Source organism: Heloderma suspectum, chromosome 8 (assembly GCF_057233095.1).
Source record: "Heloderma suspectum isolate Gila_16-S chromosome 8, 16-S_ref, whole genome shotgun sequence".
Classification (NCBI taxonomy): Eukaryota; Metazoa; Chordata; class Lepidosauria; order Squamata; family Helodermatidae; genus Heloderma; species Heloderma suspectum.
This window is the reverse complement of record NC_139465.1, coordinates 37,772,459-37,791,597: the sequence shown is the minus strand read 5'-3', so window position 1 is coordinate 37,791,597 and position 19,139 is coordinate 37,772,459. Positions and strand designations below refer to the sequence as shown.

The window sequence follows — 19,139 nt, the reverse complement described above, 5'->3', positions numbered from 1 at the left end:
GAATAAGCCAACTCTTGAAAAGGGAAATAAACATTAGGCAGTGGAGCACAGAAAGAAACAGCCTGTAATGTAGTGTAATAATACAACAAAAGCCTACACAAAATAAGCAGGATATCCTATGATAAAGACAAGGTCTAATGTGCTCCTTGAATGGCACTCTCCAACTACCATTCCAGACTATAGCAAAGCAACTTTAAAAATCTACCTAGGTGTGGTTTGAAAGTAGAGAAGGGACTCAGGGCAAGAGCATCCCATTCAAATAAAATCCCTCCTTTCTATCTTGGATTGCCGTCTGAGAGCTCTTGATTTTCCAGCAGGGTGAAAACTCTCTATTTCTAGAACCCTAAAGTCAAAATGCATGCTCAATGCAGAAATTGCTAAAAATAGTGGTTGGTTAGGCTAGGGTTTTTTGTTGCTATTTTAAAACAAATTCCCCATAATCCACAGTAGCTGTGACAAACAGAAAATGTCAGCATTAAAAATAGCATTTAACCCCACCCTAGAATTTCCTTTTGGCTGTACATACTTTTTAGATTCATGAGGCTTGGGGTTAGGCACAGGATCAGTCAACCGTAGTTCAAACTCTGCACATCGCAAGTGTGCTTCTTTATAATGTTGTACTAGATCACAGATGCTATCAAAAGTAAGGTTGTCAGTCAAGTAATATTTTATAGTCTCTCCATCAGCTGAGGAACGGATACGGCAGTGCTGGACTCTACCAGATCTCCTAGGAAGCATGAAAAAAGGATAAACCAGTTATTTTTCTAAAACCACATCCATATACTTGCCCATGGTTTCTTGTTGCTTATTCAGCTTGTAAATTGCAGGGGTGGGAAAGAAGACTGAAGGAATCACAGACTGATCAAATATGTAAGTCAGGACTAAGAATTTATGACATACTGACATGTATGTCATAGTGTGCCAGAATTTGGTATTACTGTCCAATATTTTCGCTGCAATCTACATGGCATTTAAGACAGAAAACCTCAGTCAGAATAAGCCACAGTACAAAGTCCACTTGCTTCAAAAGTTTGACTGTAAATTTCGGCAAGTTACTAATGCCATGTGAAAATTTAACACTCCAAATCTATCACATGTATAGTTAATACTGCATCGTCGTTATTCACGGTTAAGGTTACATATAAGCTTGAAACCAGGATTTGAATGGGTTTGCAAACCTGGTTATGAGAGAAGCTGGTTAGTGCTGAAATGGATATAACGCTACACCATGGTTAAACTAAATCATGAAAGGGAGCAGGGGCAGATTCACATGGCAGAGGGGAAGGAGTCCTTGAGCCCATGGTGCACTATCACTCAACTATGATTAGGAGATAAATGTGTGATGTAAATTTAGATCAAGTTTTTTTAAAAAGTTTGAATTTAGCCACAAGCCACTGCAACATCGTACATAAAACACAGATAAAATTATCAGACTAAAATGATAAAATTTACACCAGCCACAACATATATCAAATATAATACACTAATAAGTAAATAAACCTGGTAGACTAAAAGAAAATTCAGAAAAGGTTAAGGCACAGGGCACCAAAATAGACATTATTTTAATGGCAGCTGCCAAAAAATTCACGGACTTTACTTTCACCCATTTAGATCAAGTATGCAAATTGTGTATTGTCCTTTTTAAAACAGGGATCCTTACATTTTTTAATGAAAAAAAACAGCAGCAGCAGCTTATGCTTAACAACAAATTCAGGAAATTCATTTTCTAAATTCATAATCAATTCATACCACGTAAGTGAGGACATTCCTCTTCACTTTTAAAAGAGTACACTTACTGTATATAGCCTTAGATAGATGGGGGGGGGGATATAAAGCACAAATGATATCAAACCAGATTCAGTCACATTTAATTTAGCCATATTGCATCCAAGTGGGATTACTTAACTCCTACACTCATTTATTTAGGGCGCAATCCAATGCACACAAAAATTCTTTCTTCAACACCTGACTGTTTTTGTTCTCAAAGTATACAACCAAATATTATTCCTGCATAAAAACAGAAAAATAAGCACAACTAAGTTTTTTTGTTTGTTTAAGACATCTAGCGATCTGTTACCAGAATGACAGCGTGTAGTCATTAGGGAAAGCTTCACTCTCCCTCACTAAGAATGTTCCATCCTTGCCACCCATTTCAGCACAATATTCCTGGAGCAGCTCCTCTGCTGTGGTTCTCCCTTCTTTCATTTTTCCATGGAACCATTTCTCACCATAATGCAGCTCTGTACGCTGCACTTCCTAGAATATAGAAAGGAACAGTGAGTCATGTTTCAATTTCCCATTACTATATAAAGCTAGGACAGTGCTGGATTTTTGTAGAGTTCATCAGGGAGCAAAAAGTTTCTCTCTGGAAGAGCTGTGCCCCAAAGGTAGGGGAAAGGAAAGGGCTTGCCAAAGCAGTTGCCAAGAGAAAGAGAATTATCCTGCTGGGCACCACATATCACTCCTGATCAAAGAAGGTGCAGCAGCCACTTTAAGGGAGACAATCCACACCACAGCACAAAACAAGGGCCCTGATATTCACCCTCTTTTGCAAAGAGTGGATGTGAAACATTTATATTTTTAATGCAGCCAGAGAAGGGCAGTAGTTAAGAGACTGAGCTGTAAACCAGAAAGTACTTGGATCAAATCTCACATCTGCCTGAGCTCGCTAGACAGCCTGAGTTAAATGAACTCATTTGACATGGAATTCCAATTTAATACAAACACACTGAAGGCTATGCTTGCAATCTCTTAATGCTGGATCATGACCAAGCAAATAAGAGTTAAAAAGTCCTTTTCTATGTAAAAAAAAGAACCATGGGAAAAGATTCTCTCACTCCTGACTCTTGATTTAGCATTGTAAGTGCCACCAGACATCTCGTATTTATTACTGTGGGCTTCCTATTAGATCATGGGTGGGCAACTTCAGGCAGTCCTGGGGGCAACTCCATAACCCCCACCCCCCCAGGCCACACTCCCACCACCACCCCCCTACCAAAAAAGGAAGGGTTTCGTTTTAAGCGGTGGTTGGCCGTTACAGAGGCTTAGAATGGACGAATTTATCTTGAAAACAAGCTAAATTTGTCCATTCTAAATCTCCAGAGGTTTGCCACTGAATGTTGGCAGTAAACCATGACTTTCCCAGTGGGGAAAAAATAGGCATAGTCGGGAGCAACGGGGGCCAGCAGGGGCCACACTGGGAGGCAGCCTGCGTGTTGCTCACCCCTCTACTAGACTCAGGGATTCCAAGTCATCTCCTGGATCCCTGTGCATGTGAATACATCTTGTATGTCACCAGAATCATGATGAGAGCTGAAAGTAATTAAGGGTGCAATCCTATGCATGTTTAGACAGAAAAAAGCCCTACAGCTCCCAGCAATCCCCAGCCATTCCCTGGCTGGCTGGGGAATGCTCGGAGCTGTAGGGCTTTTTTCTGTCTAAACATGCATAGGATTGTGCCCTAAATTGGATTTTACTCAAAGCTTTCACTAGATGGGGTCAGAAAATAAGCTTTAAACACCATAAAATCTTATCACTACCGACGTTCTAATACCTTTGATGGTTCTTCTTCGGTGTTCTGCTCTATATCATCACTGAATGAGAGCTTTTCATTGGCTACAGCACAATAATGACGAGTCCATTTCTAGAATACAAAATAGTTACTGGCAGACAATAAAAGCAATACAGAGTTTACACTATTACCTTGATGGAAATAGGGCAGTAACATTAGGGATGTCCATTGCAGGGAAATGGCTCGACAGAGTTCTGCAGCATGTCTGACTTGGCTTGCATTTGCAAGTCGAGCCACAGGTTTTCTCTGAATTCCAAGGACTTTTTGCAATTATGTTTTGTGTGTGTTGGCCATAACTTGTGCAAACAGAGATCTACGCAAATTAGTTTCAATTTGCGCAAATCTGTGTAATTTACGCAAATTATGGCCACAATTTGTATGGACTATGGCCAAAATTTCCATAATTTGCACAAATTCCATGCATAATTTGCACAAATTAAAAATCAGTGGAAATCAACTAGCCGGAGCAACTCACTGCAGGCTGAATCAGCCCAGCTAGTGGAAGACAAACCGAAGTCTGGGGTTGGGGGCTGAGCCGATGAACACTCACCGAGCTCCAGCCCCCAACCGGATTCCTCTGACATCCCTAAGTAACATTCACATGTCATCTCTTCCCTCTTGAGATCAAATTCCCAAGGATTAATTTCAGCCATATGGGAATCTTTGTATGAAACAATAGAAGCACTTTTTTTTTTTTTTACCTCATCTATGGTATCCCACATGTAGAGTTCTCCTTGTTGCTTTTTTTCCTCTTTTTTATCTTCTGTGTTCACATCTACATCACCTTTTGGGCCCAGTTTTTTATGCTAATATAAAATGAACAGAGCAGTTATAAGAAAATGGAACATCTTGGGTGATTTCTCCAACAACTCTTTGTTGAACTATCTGTCTGCTTTGACAGAATAAAAGCACACCCTCTATGAGGGCTACAGAAAACACCAGGTGAAGTCTTTTGAACCAAGCCCCAACCTGCTAATTGTCTCACTTCATTTACTGCTGAAAATGACCAACTTCTGATCTGAAATCTCTATGCATACAGAGCAGGGATGTAAAATTTAGTGGAATAATCAGTTACATTCCTTCATCAAAAAAAGTTTGACCAACTTAAAAAAAAAGCTGTCCCCATTTAATCAGGCAGCAGATTTTGAAAAAATAAAATTGTTCTAATATGACAAAACTGTGAGTGACATGCTTCACCTTAACTGAGACTTTACCCTTTCCCTCATACACAAGATGAAATGCTCTAAGCCTTAAGCCCTCTTCAGTGTTCTTCTTATGATGTTGTATGAACATGTGATGAGAGGAATGCCCCCCCCCCATCATCACATCTTTCTCTCTGTGCATGTGGAGGGCAACAGTCTGAACAGAAGAACCTCCTGTATCCGTGGATACTCTCCATACGATTAAGAATGCCTGTTCAGACTGTCGGCTCCTCCAAATACAGGGTGACAGGTGTGACGATGGAGCGGGGCAGGGCTGGAGTGCTCCTCTCCTCATGCATTCATACAACACGGTAAGAAGAACGCCTGGATAGGATTTTAGAGTCTAGTTTTAAAGACCTTCCTCTTTAGAAAAGCATTTAGCTTACAGGAAGCCACTTTCATTCCTCACTGTTGGTTTTGTTTTAGGCTTATTATTGAAGGTCTCTGTGGGTTAATTTTAAACTGTAATTTCATAATATTTGTTTATTTTACAGAGCAATGCTATTTATTTATTATTTTTATAATTAAATTTATTAATCGCCCATCTGGCTGGTCACCCAGCCATTCTGGGCGATGTACAGCGTACAATAAAACAGTTTAAAACAATAAAATTCTAAACAATAAAATGCTATGCATTTCTACTCAGACCTAAGTCCCACTGCGTTCAACGGGGCTCACTCCCAGACAGTTCTGTATAGTATTACAGCCGTAGATCGCTCGGGCTTTGACCTTTATCTGCTGTTCTCTATTGTTTTATCATAGTATTGCGTTTTATCGTTTTATGTTAAAATATTCAAAATGGTTTACGATTTCAACAAAAAAGCTGTACATAAATATTGTAAATGCAATAAAAATAAGTAAAATGCTGCCTGCTGTGACAAGTACACCTCAACTATAAAACAAATGAATATACTTTTCTCCTTCAACTGTATTTTTACCTGAATGTAAATTTAATCCACCAACTAAAACTTGTATGATTATTCTATAAGGTTGTGTTTAATAAGGCAACAGTCCTAACACAAAATGTTAACTATACTTGATATTACAGGGAAAGAACAAGAACTCCAAGAGATGTTTCTGTGCCTCCACTGAAATAAGGACCAGCGGCAGTCGCTATTGCAAAGATCCACATGATGTACATGGTTTGAAACAGAGATTTATAAAACGTTTCAGATGTTGGAGGAGCAGGAGAACTTCACAATTTGAAACTGGCTACTGCTGCTCCAGAGGCAGAGAATCTGGGATAAATCAGAAAGGGACAGCTGCTTTTTGTAAAGCCCCCAAATTTCCAGGCACTGCACTCCAGGAATATTGGTCAGAAAGATGGTGAGAGGAAGAAAAATGTGTGTACAAGAGGGATGTATTTACTAATCATGCCGAAGATGCAGATACACTTCAGACCTGTTCCCTCCACCCCCCGCAAAGACCAAACTTCTCATTTCCTGCTTTGTCTTTGAGACTTCACCACCTCATTAAGCATCTGTCCCCAAAATCTCCATCATATGACTGAAAGAAGTCTGCAGACAATGGAATATGCTGCCACTACATGGCTCAGAAATAGAAGCATAATTCTATGGAGCTCAGAATTTGCATTTTGAACACCAGCTAGTTTGTAAAAGGAGCAATCTCATCTGCTCTACGTTCCTTGTTCCATAGGAGCAACATAACTATAAAGATCTTGCTGCCATACCCAGTTACCTGATGGAGTGCCTTCTCCCTTACGTACCTCCCCAAATATTAAGATCAAGTGGGGATGCCCTCTTGATGGTGTCACATTTGCCTGGAATTCCATATGTAGCAACCCAACTGAGGGTGTTCTTGATATAGGTATCCCGACCATAGAACTTCCTCCACGCTCATATATGGGCAGCACCAAGACTTACATGCTTTCGGTGCCAGCTAGACTTGTTTGTTTACCTAGACATTTGACTGAATTTCTCTCCTTTTTCTTTTGCTGTATCATGTAAACTGTTATATATTTGTTACTGTTCTCCCCTGTTTGATTATGTCTTTTGTCAAAGTTGTATTATTTTACTGTGTTTTATTGCTTGTACCCCACTATGGGATTGTTTTATAATGAAAAGCAGGTAAGAAATTTCTTAAAGAATAAAAAAAAATTAAATAAATACTGCTTCTCCATCTGCCCATTGATAGAAAAAGGTACAAAAAGGTCTGCTCATTTTGACAGAGGGTGTATCAGGCAATCTGTTCTCTCTTCTGTTACTCACATGTCAGGAAACCACTAACTAAAATTAGCAACAGTAATAGAATCGTTGTCTCATGAATGGTTGTCTCAGCTTGCTAATGATATGCATGGAAAACAGTGCCTCACCCTGGCTCAATTCTTGTCTTTAATAGTTATTCAACAATTTGTCACTGCTGTTGCTTTTGAAAAACTTCTGAGAAACTTCATTTGGTCCAAAATACTGCTGCTAGACTGACCACCAGTTTTTAAACTCACCTTCATTAGTTGCTGCCCCATTCCTTACCAGAATTCAAAGGTGCTAATCTTTAAAGCAAGGATGCACAACTTGTGGCCCTCCAGATGTTTTGGCTTACAATTCCCCTCATCCCTCACAATTGGTCATGGTGGCTAGAACTGATGGGAGTTGCAGGCCAACAATATCTGGTGGTGCACAAGTTGCCAACGCCTGCTTTAAAGCCATATTCGTCTTGGGTTGCGATTATATGAAGAGCCACCTACTCACACATGAACACACTGACATGCTGAGATCACCAAGGGGCCCCTTGCCTTTCAGGTTAGGCAGGTGATGACCAGAGAAAGGTTTGTTCCCAGGCAGAAATCAACTAGCACCGAATCTTGATATTTACCCAGGCCTTTTCAAATATTGGTGAAACTGGTTTTACCTTCGCTGATATGTCTCTATCACTCTGATATTTTAATTGGTTACGTGGAATTTAAAACAACAGAATAAGACAATCTGTAAGCCACCCTGAGACTGACAATACTGAAGGGATATAAAATGCCTAATAAACAGACCTACACAAAATGTATTGTGCCTCCTCCTTAAAAACCTTATAGGAAATGGTCAATTTCAGGCTGCTTTGTTCACCATGAGGGAAGATCCTTGAAATAAAAGCACTCTACGTGGGTATTACTGCAGTGTGTAAATAGTGCTTCATCTACACAGCAACTCCTCTGTTTATTCAAGCAAAGCAGCTCAACCCTAAACGTACAAATTCAAAAGGAAAGCTTCCTTTGTGGCTCCCAGTGAAAAACACTGCATATCCTGGGTTTGTTAAACAGCAATACATGGCTGTGAACCCCTGCATTGGCTATTTTGGTTGGAATAATTTCGCACAGATGAATTGTTTCATATTAGGCGTTAGTGCAAAATGAAAAGTCTTCCTTCTAAGAAAAGTTCATTTTTGTCCTGGGCAAAAGCTACCTTCTGTCTTCATAAAGTTTAAGAAGTTTCTGTTTAGTGCCAACTGTGTGCTAGGCAACGGTACATTAAAATAATATCCATATGCTTAAAAGAAGTAACAGCTGTTCCAATACCGACATAAAGGATGCTTCCATTCTAATCCGTCTCTGCCAGTCTGCAAAGCTGTCAAGAGAACCAGCGCAGACAGTGCTTTCTATATGTCTGAATTCTCATACAAAGCCCTGGGGTAGAGTGGTGAAATATAAGCCTCACTCCAGGACACCTCCTAGACTTTGGATTGTGTGTCACAGCACCCAGGCAGGAGTGCAGCTAAAGCTTTCAGCCAGGAGTACAAGAACCTGTGATCAGAACTACCCGAAGAGGACAGGAGGAAGGGAAACACCAGAATCCTCAACTCCGAATACATTTTCTCCAGCAAATAAAACTTGCCTTGATTATGAACTTTTCTTTCAGTTGAGTTGGTGATGGCAGCTGATCAGCACTAGCTTCAATAGGCTTTGTTAGAAGCTGGTCCCCAAACACCTCCCTAAACACTTTGGCGATGTAGCGTTGCTGATCCAAGGCGCAGTGCTCCTCAATTGACAGTATCACTGGGTACCTTAGGCAAGGAAAGCAGAGATGATGACAAGAGCACTGCTGAAAGAGGCAAAAGTCCATCTACTCCAGCACACTTCTTCCCACAGCGGCCGGTCTGATACCTCTGGGAAGCACGCAAACAGATTATGAAGGCAGCAAACCATCCAGATGTTACCCCCACAAACACACACAATTAAAGCAGATGGTATTCAGTAGCATATTGCCTCTGATCTTGGAGGTTCCGTGTAGCCATCATGACTTATGGCCATGCTCGTCCATAAGGATAAACTATGGTTTATTTACAAGAATGAACCACGGCAAACATGGGACCACAGTTTAATATTAACTACCAAAATTTAGAGTGCAGATAACAAGGCAAGCTGCTTTAATCTAAAACAGAAGCTAACACCTCCAAAATAAGGAATGAAGGATATGAACTCGGCAGAGTCCACCATCTCCCTAGGTAGTTGGTTCCACTGTCTGACTGCTAGGACATTTTTCCTGATGCTCAACTGAAATCTGCCTTCCTGAAACTTAAGCCTGTTATTTCGTGTCCTACAGCTTTGGATGATACAGAATAGCTTCTCGCCCTCTTCTGTGTGACAATCCTTTAGGCACCTGAAAAGTACTATCATTTTCCCCCTGCACTCAAGGCTAAACATACCCAGTTCCTTCAGTCTTTCCTCATAGGACTTGGTTTCTAATCCCTTGATTATAATATTATGAAAGAGATCTCTGTCTTCCACCAAGCATGTGTGTATAAACCTCTGGTATGTCTCTCCCTTAAAAAGGCACCAATACTTTAGCCTTTTCTCTTTAAGGAAAGCAGTGGTCTAGGAAGTGTACACATGGGGAATTAGTCAGTTTAAGATGAACTAGCTCAACTGCATGGCTTTTGTTTTGCCTACCCAGGACATTATGCACACACCTCAGCATGCTTTAGGCAGACCATGGATTTGGACATGGTTGCCCACACCCAAAATCAACATGCTGCTTATTCAATTACAGTTTTAAAGCTCAATGAGCCCAGCATGCTCCTTTTCATCAACCTCTAGTCCTACACCCTGCCCCAATATTGCATCCAATACATGAAGCATTTCTAGCAAAACAGCATAGTCACACTAAAGACAACTTTGAGCTCATATTGGAATCTGCAGCAGGATTTTTAGGGGAAATTAACAGCCCCTAGACTTTAGTAATATAGCCTCTTAGTTCCTTGACATGTTTGGAGGCTTTAAGAACAGATAGGTGAGTATGGAAGGAAAGATGGCATTCCTGTCTTTAGAGCAGTAAATCAAGCACCAAATTGTACTTTCTTCTTAGGAAAATCTTTTCATTAAAAAAATAAAGAATACCTACTCAGATGTGACAAATGCATGTTCCTTGATTGCCTGCACGACATCATCAAATTTAATTTTCGTTGTCCGTGTCCATCCATGATAAATGATGGGCTTCCCATCAGGACCATCCCAGCAATCCACTAGCACAGGCAATAAAGGGAACACAAAAAGCAATATTCAAGTGTCAACAGTCTGTTTGCAGCACTTCAGCATGCTCAACCCAATACATTGTTTATATATATGAGTGGCAAAGGGATTAAAACATGAAGCATTAAAATCAGCCATACTTATGGACCATAAAGTTTAAAAGGCAATGCAGCTCCTCAGACATTAAGGAAGCAGAAGCTAAGGAACCTAAAAGGGAAATTATGATTGCTTCTCATTTGCTTCTATGTACTAGAATGACATCTTAAGAATGAACATGTATATAGAGGTGGTGTGTTTGTCGCCCTTATGTGAAAAGGGAGAGAAGAGGGCTCTCTTATTTGAAGAGCAAAGGGCAGCTGCACAGATTGGTAGTTCCAAAACTGGACTACCAATTGCTGTAGCTGTCTTCTTGTTTATTTAGTGTCTTTCCTACAGCTGTATTTGATCCTCTGTTTCTGGGTGGTTTCTCATTGGCCAAAACACCACAAGGGAATACCGCAGTAGCTTTATTGGGGAACACTACAGTAGCTTTCCTGCTGTATTAGAAAATAATACAGGGATTTATGAATATTCTCTGCTATGAATACTTGGCTGCTATGAATACTTAAGTCCCTGGTTAGTTCAGCTGAGGTGACCAGGAAAAATGAGAAAATATACCAAATGAGAATGTAATAGTTCTAGGAAGATCTTTCAATAACTACCACTTTCTCCTAATAGGTATAGTTTAAATTCTCACATATAAAATTCAGTGTGTGTGTAAAACAGGTTACTCACACTCGATACATCGGCATCCCATTCGGAGGCATCTAATGTAAGCTTCTGGAGAGGATTCACTACGAAGCTGGTCCCCTGTGAGGTATCTAGGCAATAAAAAAATAGTATTCAAAAGGTATAATTCCATTTTTCCTATTATCAAGGATGACGGATGAAGATTTTTTGTAGCAACTTACGTGTTATGTGAAGAAGAAATCCAGTAGTGGGACAAAGGGTTATTCATGTCCTGAGGGTCGATTGAGTCATACTTGTCATCCCATATACTGTTTTCTTTTGAAAAAAGGTAAGTAAGGAACTAATACACACAAAAAGAGAGAGAGAGAAGATGTAAATACATTTTAATTAAAAGAGAAAGAATAGCTGATCTTCTCAAATGGAATCATAACAGAACAAGACACAGAAAATTAATCTAAACCATCAGATCAGAATCCACTAGTCAGTTGTGTCTCAACCAAAGGTGGGTCACAGCAGTGGCAACCCACTGAGGAAGGAATTTCAGAAGTTACAGCTTTCCTAATCTCTCCATGACAAGCTACCAACATTCCCTCTACTTTGTAACTTTGATACGTCCTTCCTTTCACTTGTCTACGTTTTATTTGTCCAGGCTTGTTAGAAGTTCTGATATTATTTTATCTTACTGGTCTGGGTTTCATACTCTGCAATGCTCTGTTGCTTGATTGCTTTAATGAGGTGATTGTTGCTTTAAATTGTTAGTTTGTAATTGTTGTAATTGTTAGCCACTCCAGAGGCTCTTTAAGAGCTGAAAAGTTAAACTATAAAATTTGCTGCCACGAGATGTAGTGATGGAGGATAAGTCTAGTAAGGGAGTGATCCTATGGGCACTACACAGAGTCTGGGGGCCACAGGATAATTTGGATTCCTGGATCCGAGGTCGGAGAAAGCACTCCAACCATGGATCCAGGAATCTGCACTTCCCTCCTGCTCCCCCTCACAGCTGGTGTGGAGAGAAGCACACTGGCTGCCTCTCCAAGGTTGCAAAGGAAGTGTGCTGGTGGGTGGAGAGGGCACTGGGGAAGCCAGGATACAACATATCCCCAGATGCCCTGAGCATCCTTCCCTCCCACTCCGACGCATCCCAACTAGATGGGCAAAAAAGCCCGTCTAACCAAAATGCAAAGCGGGAGGAGCGCGAAGGCGAAGATCACCTTCTCCAGCTCTGCATAGGATGCCCATAAGCCACTGAGTTCGGAGACTTATGGGCATCGCCATAGGACTGTGCCCCAAGGACTGCAAATCATGAAGGATATATACCAGGATTAGAGACAGCCTCCGAATAGAAGTTGCTGAGGAACAACAGTGGGAGAGAAGTATTGCCCTCATGTCCTGCTTGTGAGCTTTCCTAATGGATCTGGTTTGTCGCTGAGAAAACAGGGCTTTTCTTATAGAAGAAATGTTGCAAATAAATAAAATATCAGAACACTTCAGTATCTTACCTCATCAACATAGAGAAAGGGTTCATCAGTTTCTCTCATAGTGTCATCGATAAATTTAGACATCCGTTCTCTTACTTTATTAAGATCATGTGCCCAGGATTCCTGAAATTTCAGGAGTATACAATTGTAATTTAAATTCATATCTGTTTATCTCCATAGTTGATATAATTTAACATTTTACAAAAACAAGTTTGCTTTTCATGACAGAGTTCATGATATACTCCCATAATTATTCAAATTATTAAATTAGCTCGTTTCTTAAAGTGACATAGGTCAAAACCATAGAAAACTATGTGCGCAGAAAAGAGAGGAGTGTCTACATAGTCAGAGGGATTTTGAAAGCATTTACATCAGCTGGTTTACCTGAAGGAATGGCAAGCCACTTTTCTAATTAAAACCAATCTGCTTGTGCAGCCAGGCAATTGGCTGCAGTAAAACACCTTTCAAAATATCTTTGGCTGTGTGCGCTTCTCTGCCATGTGCACATACATATGGCCATCTAGGACTGCAGCTACAGTTGTGTGAGTGGATTTGTAACTGAGTGAAATTAATACAATACAAACATTAGCCCAAAGACTCAACCAAAAGACACTATTTTCAAATTATGAAGAGATTAAAGGCTTCACTCTGAAGCAATAACAGTATTTCAAAGAGGGGCAGTAGTGAAGGAAACATTAATTTCATACAGGAGAATTCATGGAACCACAACAAGCCTATTAAATCAGAAATAAAAATCTTATATTCAACAGCATCTTCTGAATGTATGACTGATGTAAGATACTAGTCTATCAATAAATTTTAGGCACTCGACATGAAGTCCTTCTCAGATACGAGCATGAAATAATGCTTTCTATAAAATGCATAGTAGCAACAGTTAGATAAAGATTCCATGCATTCATCACTTCTTTTGTATGCAAGTTTGAGGAAACATTCTTCACACAAAATTATTAAAATTGGGCAGGATTCAGAGAGCCCCTTAAGGTGCAATCCTATGGCCGCTAAACAGCAGCTAGATGGCCACAAGACTGGTTGGTTCCCAGAGAACTGCCTCCCCATTCCCTCCCAAGTGGCATGGATCATCCCTGAGCTCTGGGCTTGTAAGTGCAGTACGCAGTAGGGGAAAGGGGGGCATTCCCGGGGGTGGGGAGTGCCATTATGATGCTTCCTATGTGTCGTCCGGCCTCCTCACCCCCGCTCTGAGGTCCCGTGGCTAGACAGCCAAAATTGGCTGTCTAGCCGCGAATGCGAGGCAGTTGAAGTGCAGAGGAGAGGATCCCCTCCACGCTCCTCCCGCCGTTCACTGGATAGGCAGTCGCGTCTGAGTTTGGAGGTGGCCACCTATCCTGATAGGATTGCTCCCTTACTTGAGTAGAAGACAGTTCCACTCACGTGTTGAAGGAGGGTTGCCCCTGATTTCTGCCAGTTCCTCCCTCCAGCTGCACTTCCCATACCACATCCTCCGTCTTTCTAGAGCAGTCTTCCCAAACCTGGTGCTCTCCAGATATGCTGGACTACAACTCCCACAATTTCTGGCTGTTGGCCCTGCTGGATGAGAATTATAATCCAACACATCTGGAAGGCACTAGGTTGGGGAAGGTTGCTCTAGTGTGTCTCCCAATCCCCAGGAGACACCAGGAAAAAGGCAGGGAAGCCCCACTGAGCAAACAGTACTCCACTCGTGCTTCTCTGGATCCAGCCCACAGTGCTTACCACATTGCATCACTACGTCACACATACTTTCTTGAGTTTTGCAGAATAATTTGCGTTCTGGGAACACCTCACCTGCTGTTCGTGTTGCAAAAATCTCTGAAAGTCATGCAAATGCACCGCTGAAGCATCTGGACGATCTGTGTTTCTGCAACAGTAGAGGAAAGAAGAACAGTTATTAGAAGACAACATCAGTGGAACAACACATAAACGTTACGTCTACACCTTGACCATGCCAAGATCAATATATGGGGTAAAAAGAGCACTGTATTAAAGCAAAGCCTGACAACCACAGATTATTTCTAAACTATCTAAAGGTTAGCTCACTAGTCCTGAATTTTAGAAAGTAATTAACAAATCTCTTTAGAAGACACCAATATATTAAATAATCTTAGAAAAATGATTGAAAAATGCACATTTTCATTTAAAAGAAGAAACACCAGGAATTTTCCTTGTTTCCTACCCCTTTCCTTAATGTTTCTCCTTCCTTGGTTCTGGGGTGATGGATAAGAAGAAAGGCAGACTATCAAGTGAATGGATTACTGGTTTAGGGAAACAGCAGGGGTGGAGAGGAAGGATAAAAGGTAAGGTATGTCATATTTTGTGTCATGAAGGTTTTATTTTTATTGTGTTAATTCCCGTCGCACCTCACTCCTGCCACCTGAACTTTAAATGAAAGAACAACACGATGAACTATTGTGAAGATCAGTTAAAGTTTTCAGTACTTTAAATGAACTCAGTGGTGCAATTAGATAATTTAGACTCTGAACTTAATGATCTTACCAGGAGCAGGGCTCTTTAGATAATAATATGAATTTCTTCACTAACTTCAAAATGGGCTAAGCTAGCCCTGCTACATTTGGGGGACCTCCTGCTCATTCTGATGAGAGGGCCCCTGGACTTCTGTCCCAGTCCTGCCCTGACAGTACCACTGAATGAACTGCATCATCCTACTAGTTATATCTTCCTGAACCTAGCTAGATGACCTTAATGTACAGAATGCAGTCCTCAGATAAGCAGTCCCGCTGAAAGCTAACAAATGTATACATGTGCAAAAGATCATCTAATTAAGATTGAGAAAGAGTAGTTGTGTTACCCTGGAAACATGCAACAATGACAAAGAACATTGTTGTTCTTTACATATTACTTGGTTAACTGGATTAATCCTATTTTGATTAGGAAACCTCATGTTTAAGTAAACTAGCTAGTCAAAAGTGTTCTGCAAAATACAACACAGTACCCACTGGCCTGATGGAGGAATGGACAATTTTTGGTCTGGTGGAGACACAACATTTCTCAGTCTCTTAAGTAAGGGTAAAAGATGGGAGCTCCCTAAGCAAATTCCTTCTCCCTCTCCATTTCAGCATTCACCACAGTGAAGCACTACCCTTGCCCAAAGTTTATCACAAATCATAGTTACTTTTAACTAGGGTTTGCAAACAAGTTTCTAACTGTGTTCTTCTTGTGGCCATCTACTAATCTTTGACAAAGCGTCCTCAGTTCTTTTACAAATTATCTCCAAATGACATCAAAATGTTAAACTTCACAGCAGAGATAGTTTTCACTTGCAGACTGGTGGTAAAATTAATTCTACTACTTATAAATTATGCAGTAAGAAGCGTAACACACATCACTTTAAATCAGGAATCCTGGCTTAGTAAGCCACAATGTGATAAGGATTCTAACAGAGCAAACCCTGGTTTAAAACTGGCATATGAATTTTGGTTTGTTTGGGTGCAATAAACCATTATCCTGGGTTCGGATGTCACACTAACTTATCCATGCCTGGTTTGTTTATGTGGAACTGGGAGGAACAGTGGAAGCAAAGAGCATGCAGCTTGTTTGCATTGTGATTTAATATTAAAGGGTGCACAGCTTAAAGTAATGTGCAAATACAGTCAATCTTGCCTCGCTAATTAATATATTATGAGAAACTGCAGTTTCCAAAACATCACATCTCAAGAAGTTTTATATATAACAGACATCTTACCCTAGAAGGAACATAGTGGAATCCTTCTTGAATTCATCAAGAATCTGAGGAGGGAGAAGATGACAAATAAAATATATACGTTTTTAATATAGAACAGTTATTCTCTGAAAAAGGAATGTATGATGTCAAGCTACTTTGCAACAAAAGGTTGTTTATTTAGGTCATTCCTAATTCTGCAAACATGCCCACCTTTTCTATTCTCCCAAGATACTACAGATTTATTTTTTTCACAATAGACACCTATGCTTCTGAATCTATAAAATTGCAAGAAAGAAACTAAAGTACCCTGCTTGTAAACAACAGCAGATGGAAGGCTTGCATTCTAGCAAAGTGCTATATTCATGTTTTAACACATAAATATATGTACTGAAAAAAGTAATTTGCCCTTGTGTATGTGATAAGAGCTACATATTTACCGATTTCTGTTGCTCAAACATAATTTTCTTGTAGAACAGATGAAATTGCTCAAAGCTAAGCTCTTCTTTAACAGCTTTTATTTCCTGTTAAAAAAAAATAAGTGATAAAAAGTTTGGTTTTCTCCAAAAGCGAGATCTATACAAAAAACAACCCCAAAACAAGCTGTAAATTGATTTAACGGTCCTAATTCCCTACACGAAGAACCAAGAGAATTGCAATTGTATGAGAGATCTCTAACAAGTTAAATAGCAAACCACACTGTATTTAGGATACGAGGAACTAATTCTGTTTGCATATCCTGCTCAACCCTGTATTAGATTCTCTGGCTTTATCAGCCTCATTTTCTGGAGGTGCAATCTTATGGGGATAGTCAGCTGCCTCCGAACTCGGAGGTGACTAACTATCCAATGCAGGGCAGGCGGAGTGCGGAGGGGATCTTTTCCTCCACATTCTGGCTGGTCTGCATTTGCAACTAGATGGCTGATTTCGGCTGACTAGCCAGAGCAGGTTGGAGCGGGGGTGGGGGAGGCCAGACAGCACATAGGAAGTGTCCTACCAGCTCTTCCGCCATTCCCCCCATCCCCTCCCCTGGAATGCCCCCTTTTCTCCCGCTCCACGCTGCTCTTCTGAGCACAGAGCTGGGGACAAACTGCACCAGTTACGAGCCGGTGGGGAAGGGGACAGGGAGATGGTTTTCTAGGAACCGACCTTGGAGTGCTGGCTCTGAGGCCGGTTCCTGAAAACTGAAAAATCCCATGGCTGTCTAGCTGCTGTCTAGGGGCCATAGGATTGCGCTCTTAGTTGATCATATTTCTGCTCAACTAAAAAAAAGTTGATAAACTCTGAAAAGTTTTAGCCTTGATCTTAGTAAAGGGCTTCACAATCTGACTATGGAGCAATAAATCAGGAACTGATAAAGGTCAACAGAGCAGGGAAATGTCTTTTGCTTATGTTGCTCTGTAAAGCACCACTTACCCTGATGGTGCTTTATAGCAGGGGTGGGGAACCTCAGGCCTGGAGGCCAAATTTGGCCCTCCTGGGGTCCCAATCTTGCCCTTCGGGGTTCTCCATATGGTAATGGCCCCTTTCCCTGGCCTCACCCTCTTTTCTCTGACCACCTATCGTTTGGCGGTTTCCCAACTCTGATGCAGTTTTTCCCCCTTTCTAAAAAGTTGAAATAGCTTAGTTACTGGTCGAAAGAGCTTTAAGCTACTATATGTTGGCATTTTTTGTATTTTTACCTTTGGCCCTGCCTTCTTTGCCTTCAGCCACACCCACTACTGGAATGTGGCCTCCAAGAGCTTCTCCAAAATTGAATTTGGCTCTTGGGCCAAAAGAGGTTCCCCACCTCTACTATATAGTAAAAGCAATTAATTCTGACAGTGCAGGGTGCTAAAATCTAATGTAGGATGAACAGTGTTAAACAGATGTTTTAAAAAGAAACAAACAAAAAAGAATGGGACTAAAAGCTTGAGATTTATAGCTCAATTTCCAAAGCCAGAATAGATGTACAAACTCTGCCGATGGTAAAACTGGGGGAGAGCAAGGGAAGAGTAGGAAGTGGTCTCTAATTTTGCAAAAAAAATAGCTCTGCCCCCATATTCTTTAAATGACAGCAGGTGAGAGGTGTTTATGCATATTTCCCTCATACAACTGGGAAATATCCTTAGGAGCAGAGGGCAGTGCATAGACACTAGCTTCTGCCCACTGGGCACATAACCTATCAGAACGGGAGAGGACGTTGGGCTCCAGCAACACACTTCCTGTAATGTGTATCCTTGGAACCCAATTTCCCTCTGCCCCCAGAGACCCTTGTCAGCTCACACTTACTGCAAACTTATCTTTGAGGAACTTCACACTGCTCACTTTAAAGTTTACCGATGGAAGCACAGTCTTCAGCTCTCTAAGGCTGATGCTAAAAGCAAGAGAAAGATTAGCAACATTTTTGCAGTCAAATTGCATAGAAGAAAGGATTGTATTTCACCAACATACCACAAAATTACTGGCCAGGAAAATATGGCAGAAAAAATAGGAGATCAGTACTTTCTAGTCTGCACTTGGCTGGACTGGAAGGGAGTGCTCATAGCTCAGTGGTAGAATGCATACTTTAAATGCAAAAAGGTCCAGTTTCAACCTCTGGCACCTCCAGCTGAAAGGATATCAGATAGATCTTAAAGAGCTTCTGCCAGAGTAGACAACACTAGGCTAGATGGACCAATGGTCGGATTCAACATTATTAGTTTGATGTATTTGTTAGTCACTTCATAAAATCCACAAACATGGGGCCATCACCAAAATGACAACCTTGTGGACTTCAGGTTGAGGGAGCACTTGAAGAAGAACCTCTGCTGATGATTTTAGGGCACAGGTTGGTACATATATCTGCTGTTTCTGGGCCAAAGTACATAAGACAAAGGAAAGGTGTGGAACGTTTTCTGATTTTTGTCCCCCTCCTAGGTGGAAAAGCAATAATGGGGAATTTTGGCTGGAAAAACTGTCCATGGGAAATCCTTAAACATCCTTTCACCGCTGCTCCAATGAAATTTGCAAG

General features: G+C 40.9%; 1 protein-coding gene across 2 annotated transcripts in view; it reads right to left on the bottom strand.

Annotated features, from left to right (window-relative positions):
• The window catches only part of PLCG2 (phospholipase C gamma 2), a 107,385-nt gene that overhangs the window by 33,243 nt on the left and 55,003 nt on the right, over window positions 1–19,139 (bottom strand). For both annotated transcript variants that reach the window (XR_014784607.1, XM_084811980.1), the window contains exons 6-18: window positions 18,419–18,503; window positions 16,588–16,671; window positions 16,172–16,215; window positions 14,257–14,329; window positions 12,475–12,576; window positions 11,197–11,315; window positions 11,021–11,106; window positions 10,119–10,239; window positions 8,613–8,781; window positions 4,273–4,377; window positions 3,554–3,643; window positions 2,078–2,256; window positions 527–727 (exon numbers count right to left, since the gene is read on the bottom strand). Coding sequence is in view for 1 of the 2 variants with exons in the window: in XM_084811980.1 (XP_084668106.1) it covers window positions 527–727; window positions 2,078–2,256; window positions 3,554–3,643; window positions 4,273–4,377; window positions 8,613–8,781; window positions 10,119–10,239; window positions 11,021–11,106; window positions 11,197–11,315; window positions 12,475–12,576; window positions 14,257–14,329; window positions 16,172–16,215; window positions 16,588–16,671; window positions 18,419–18,503 (1,458 nt within the window). In the remaining variant the exon portion in view is untranslated. The remainder of the gene's footprint in view (window positions 1–526; window positions 728–2,077; window positions 2,257–3,553; window positions 3,644–4,272; window positions 4,378–8,612; window positions 8,782–10,118; window positions 10,240–11,020; window positions 11,107–11,196; window positions 11,316–12,474; window positions 12,577–14,256; window positions 14,330–16,171; window positions 16,216–16,587; window positions 16,672–18,418; window positions 18,504–19,139) is intronic.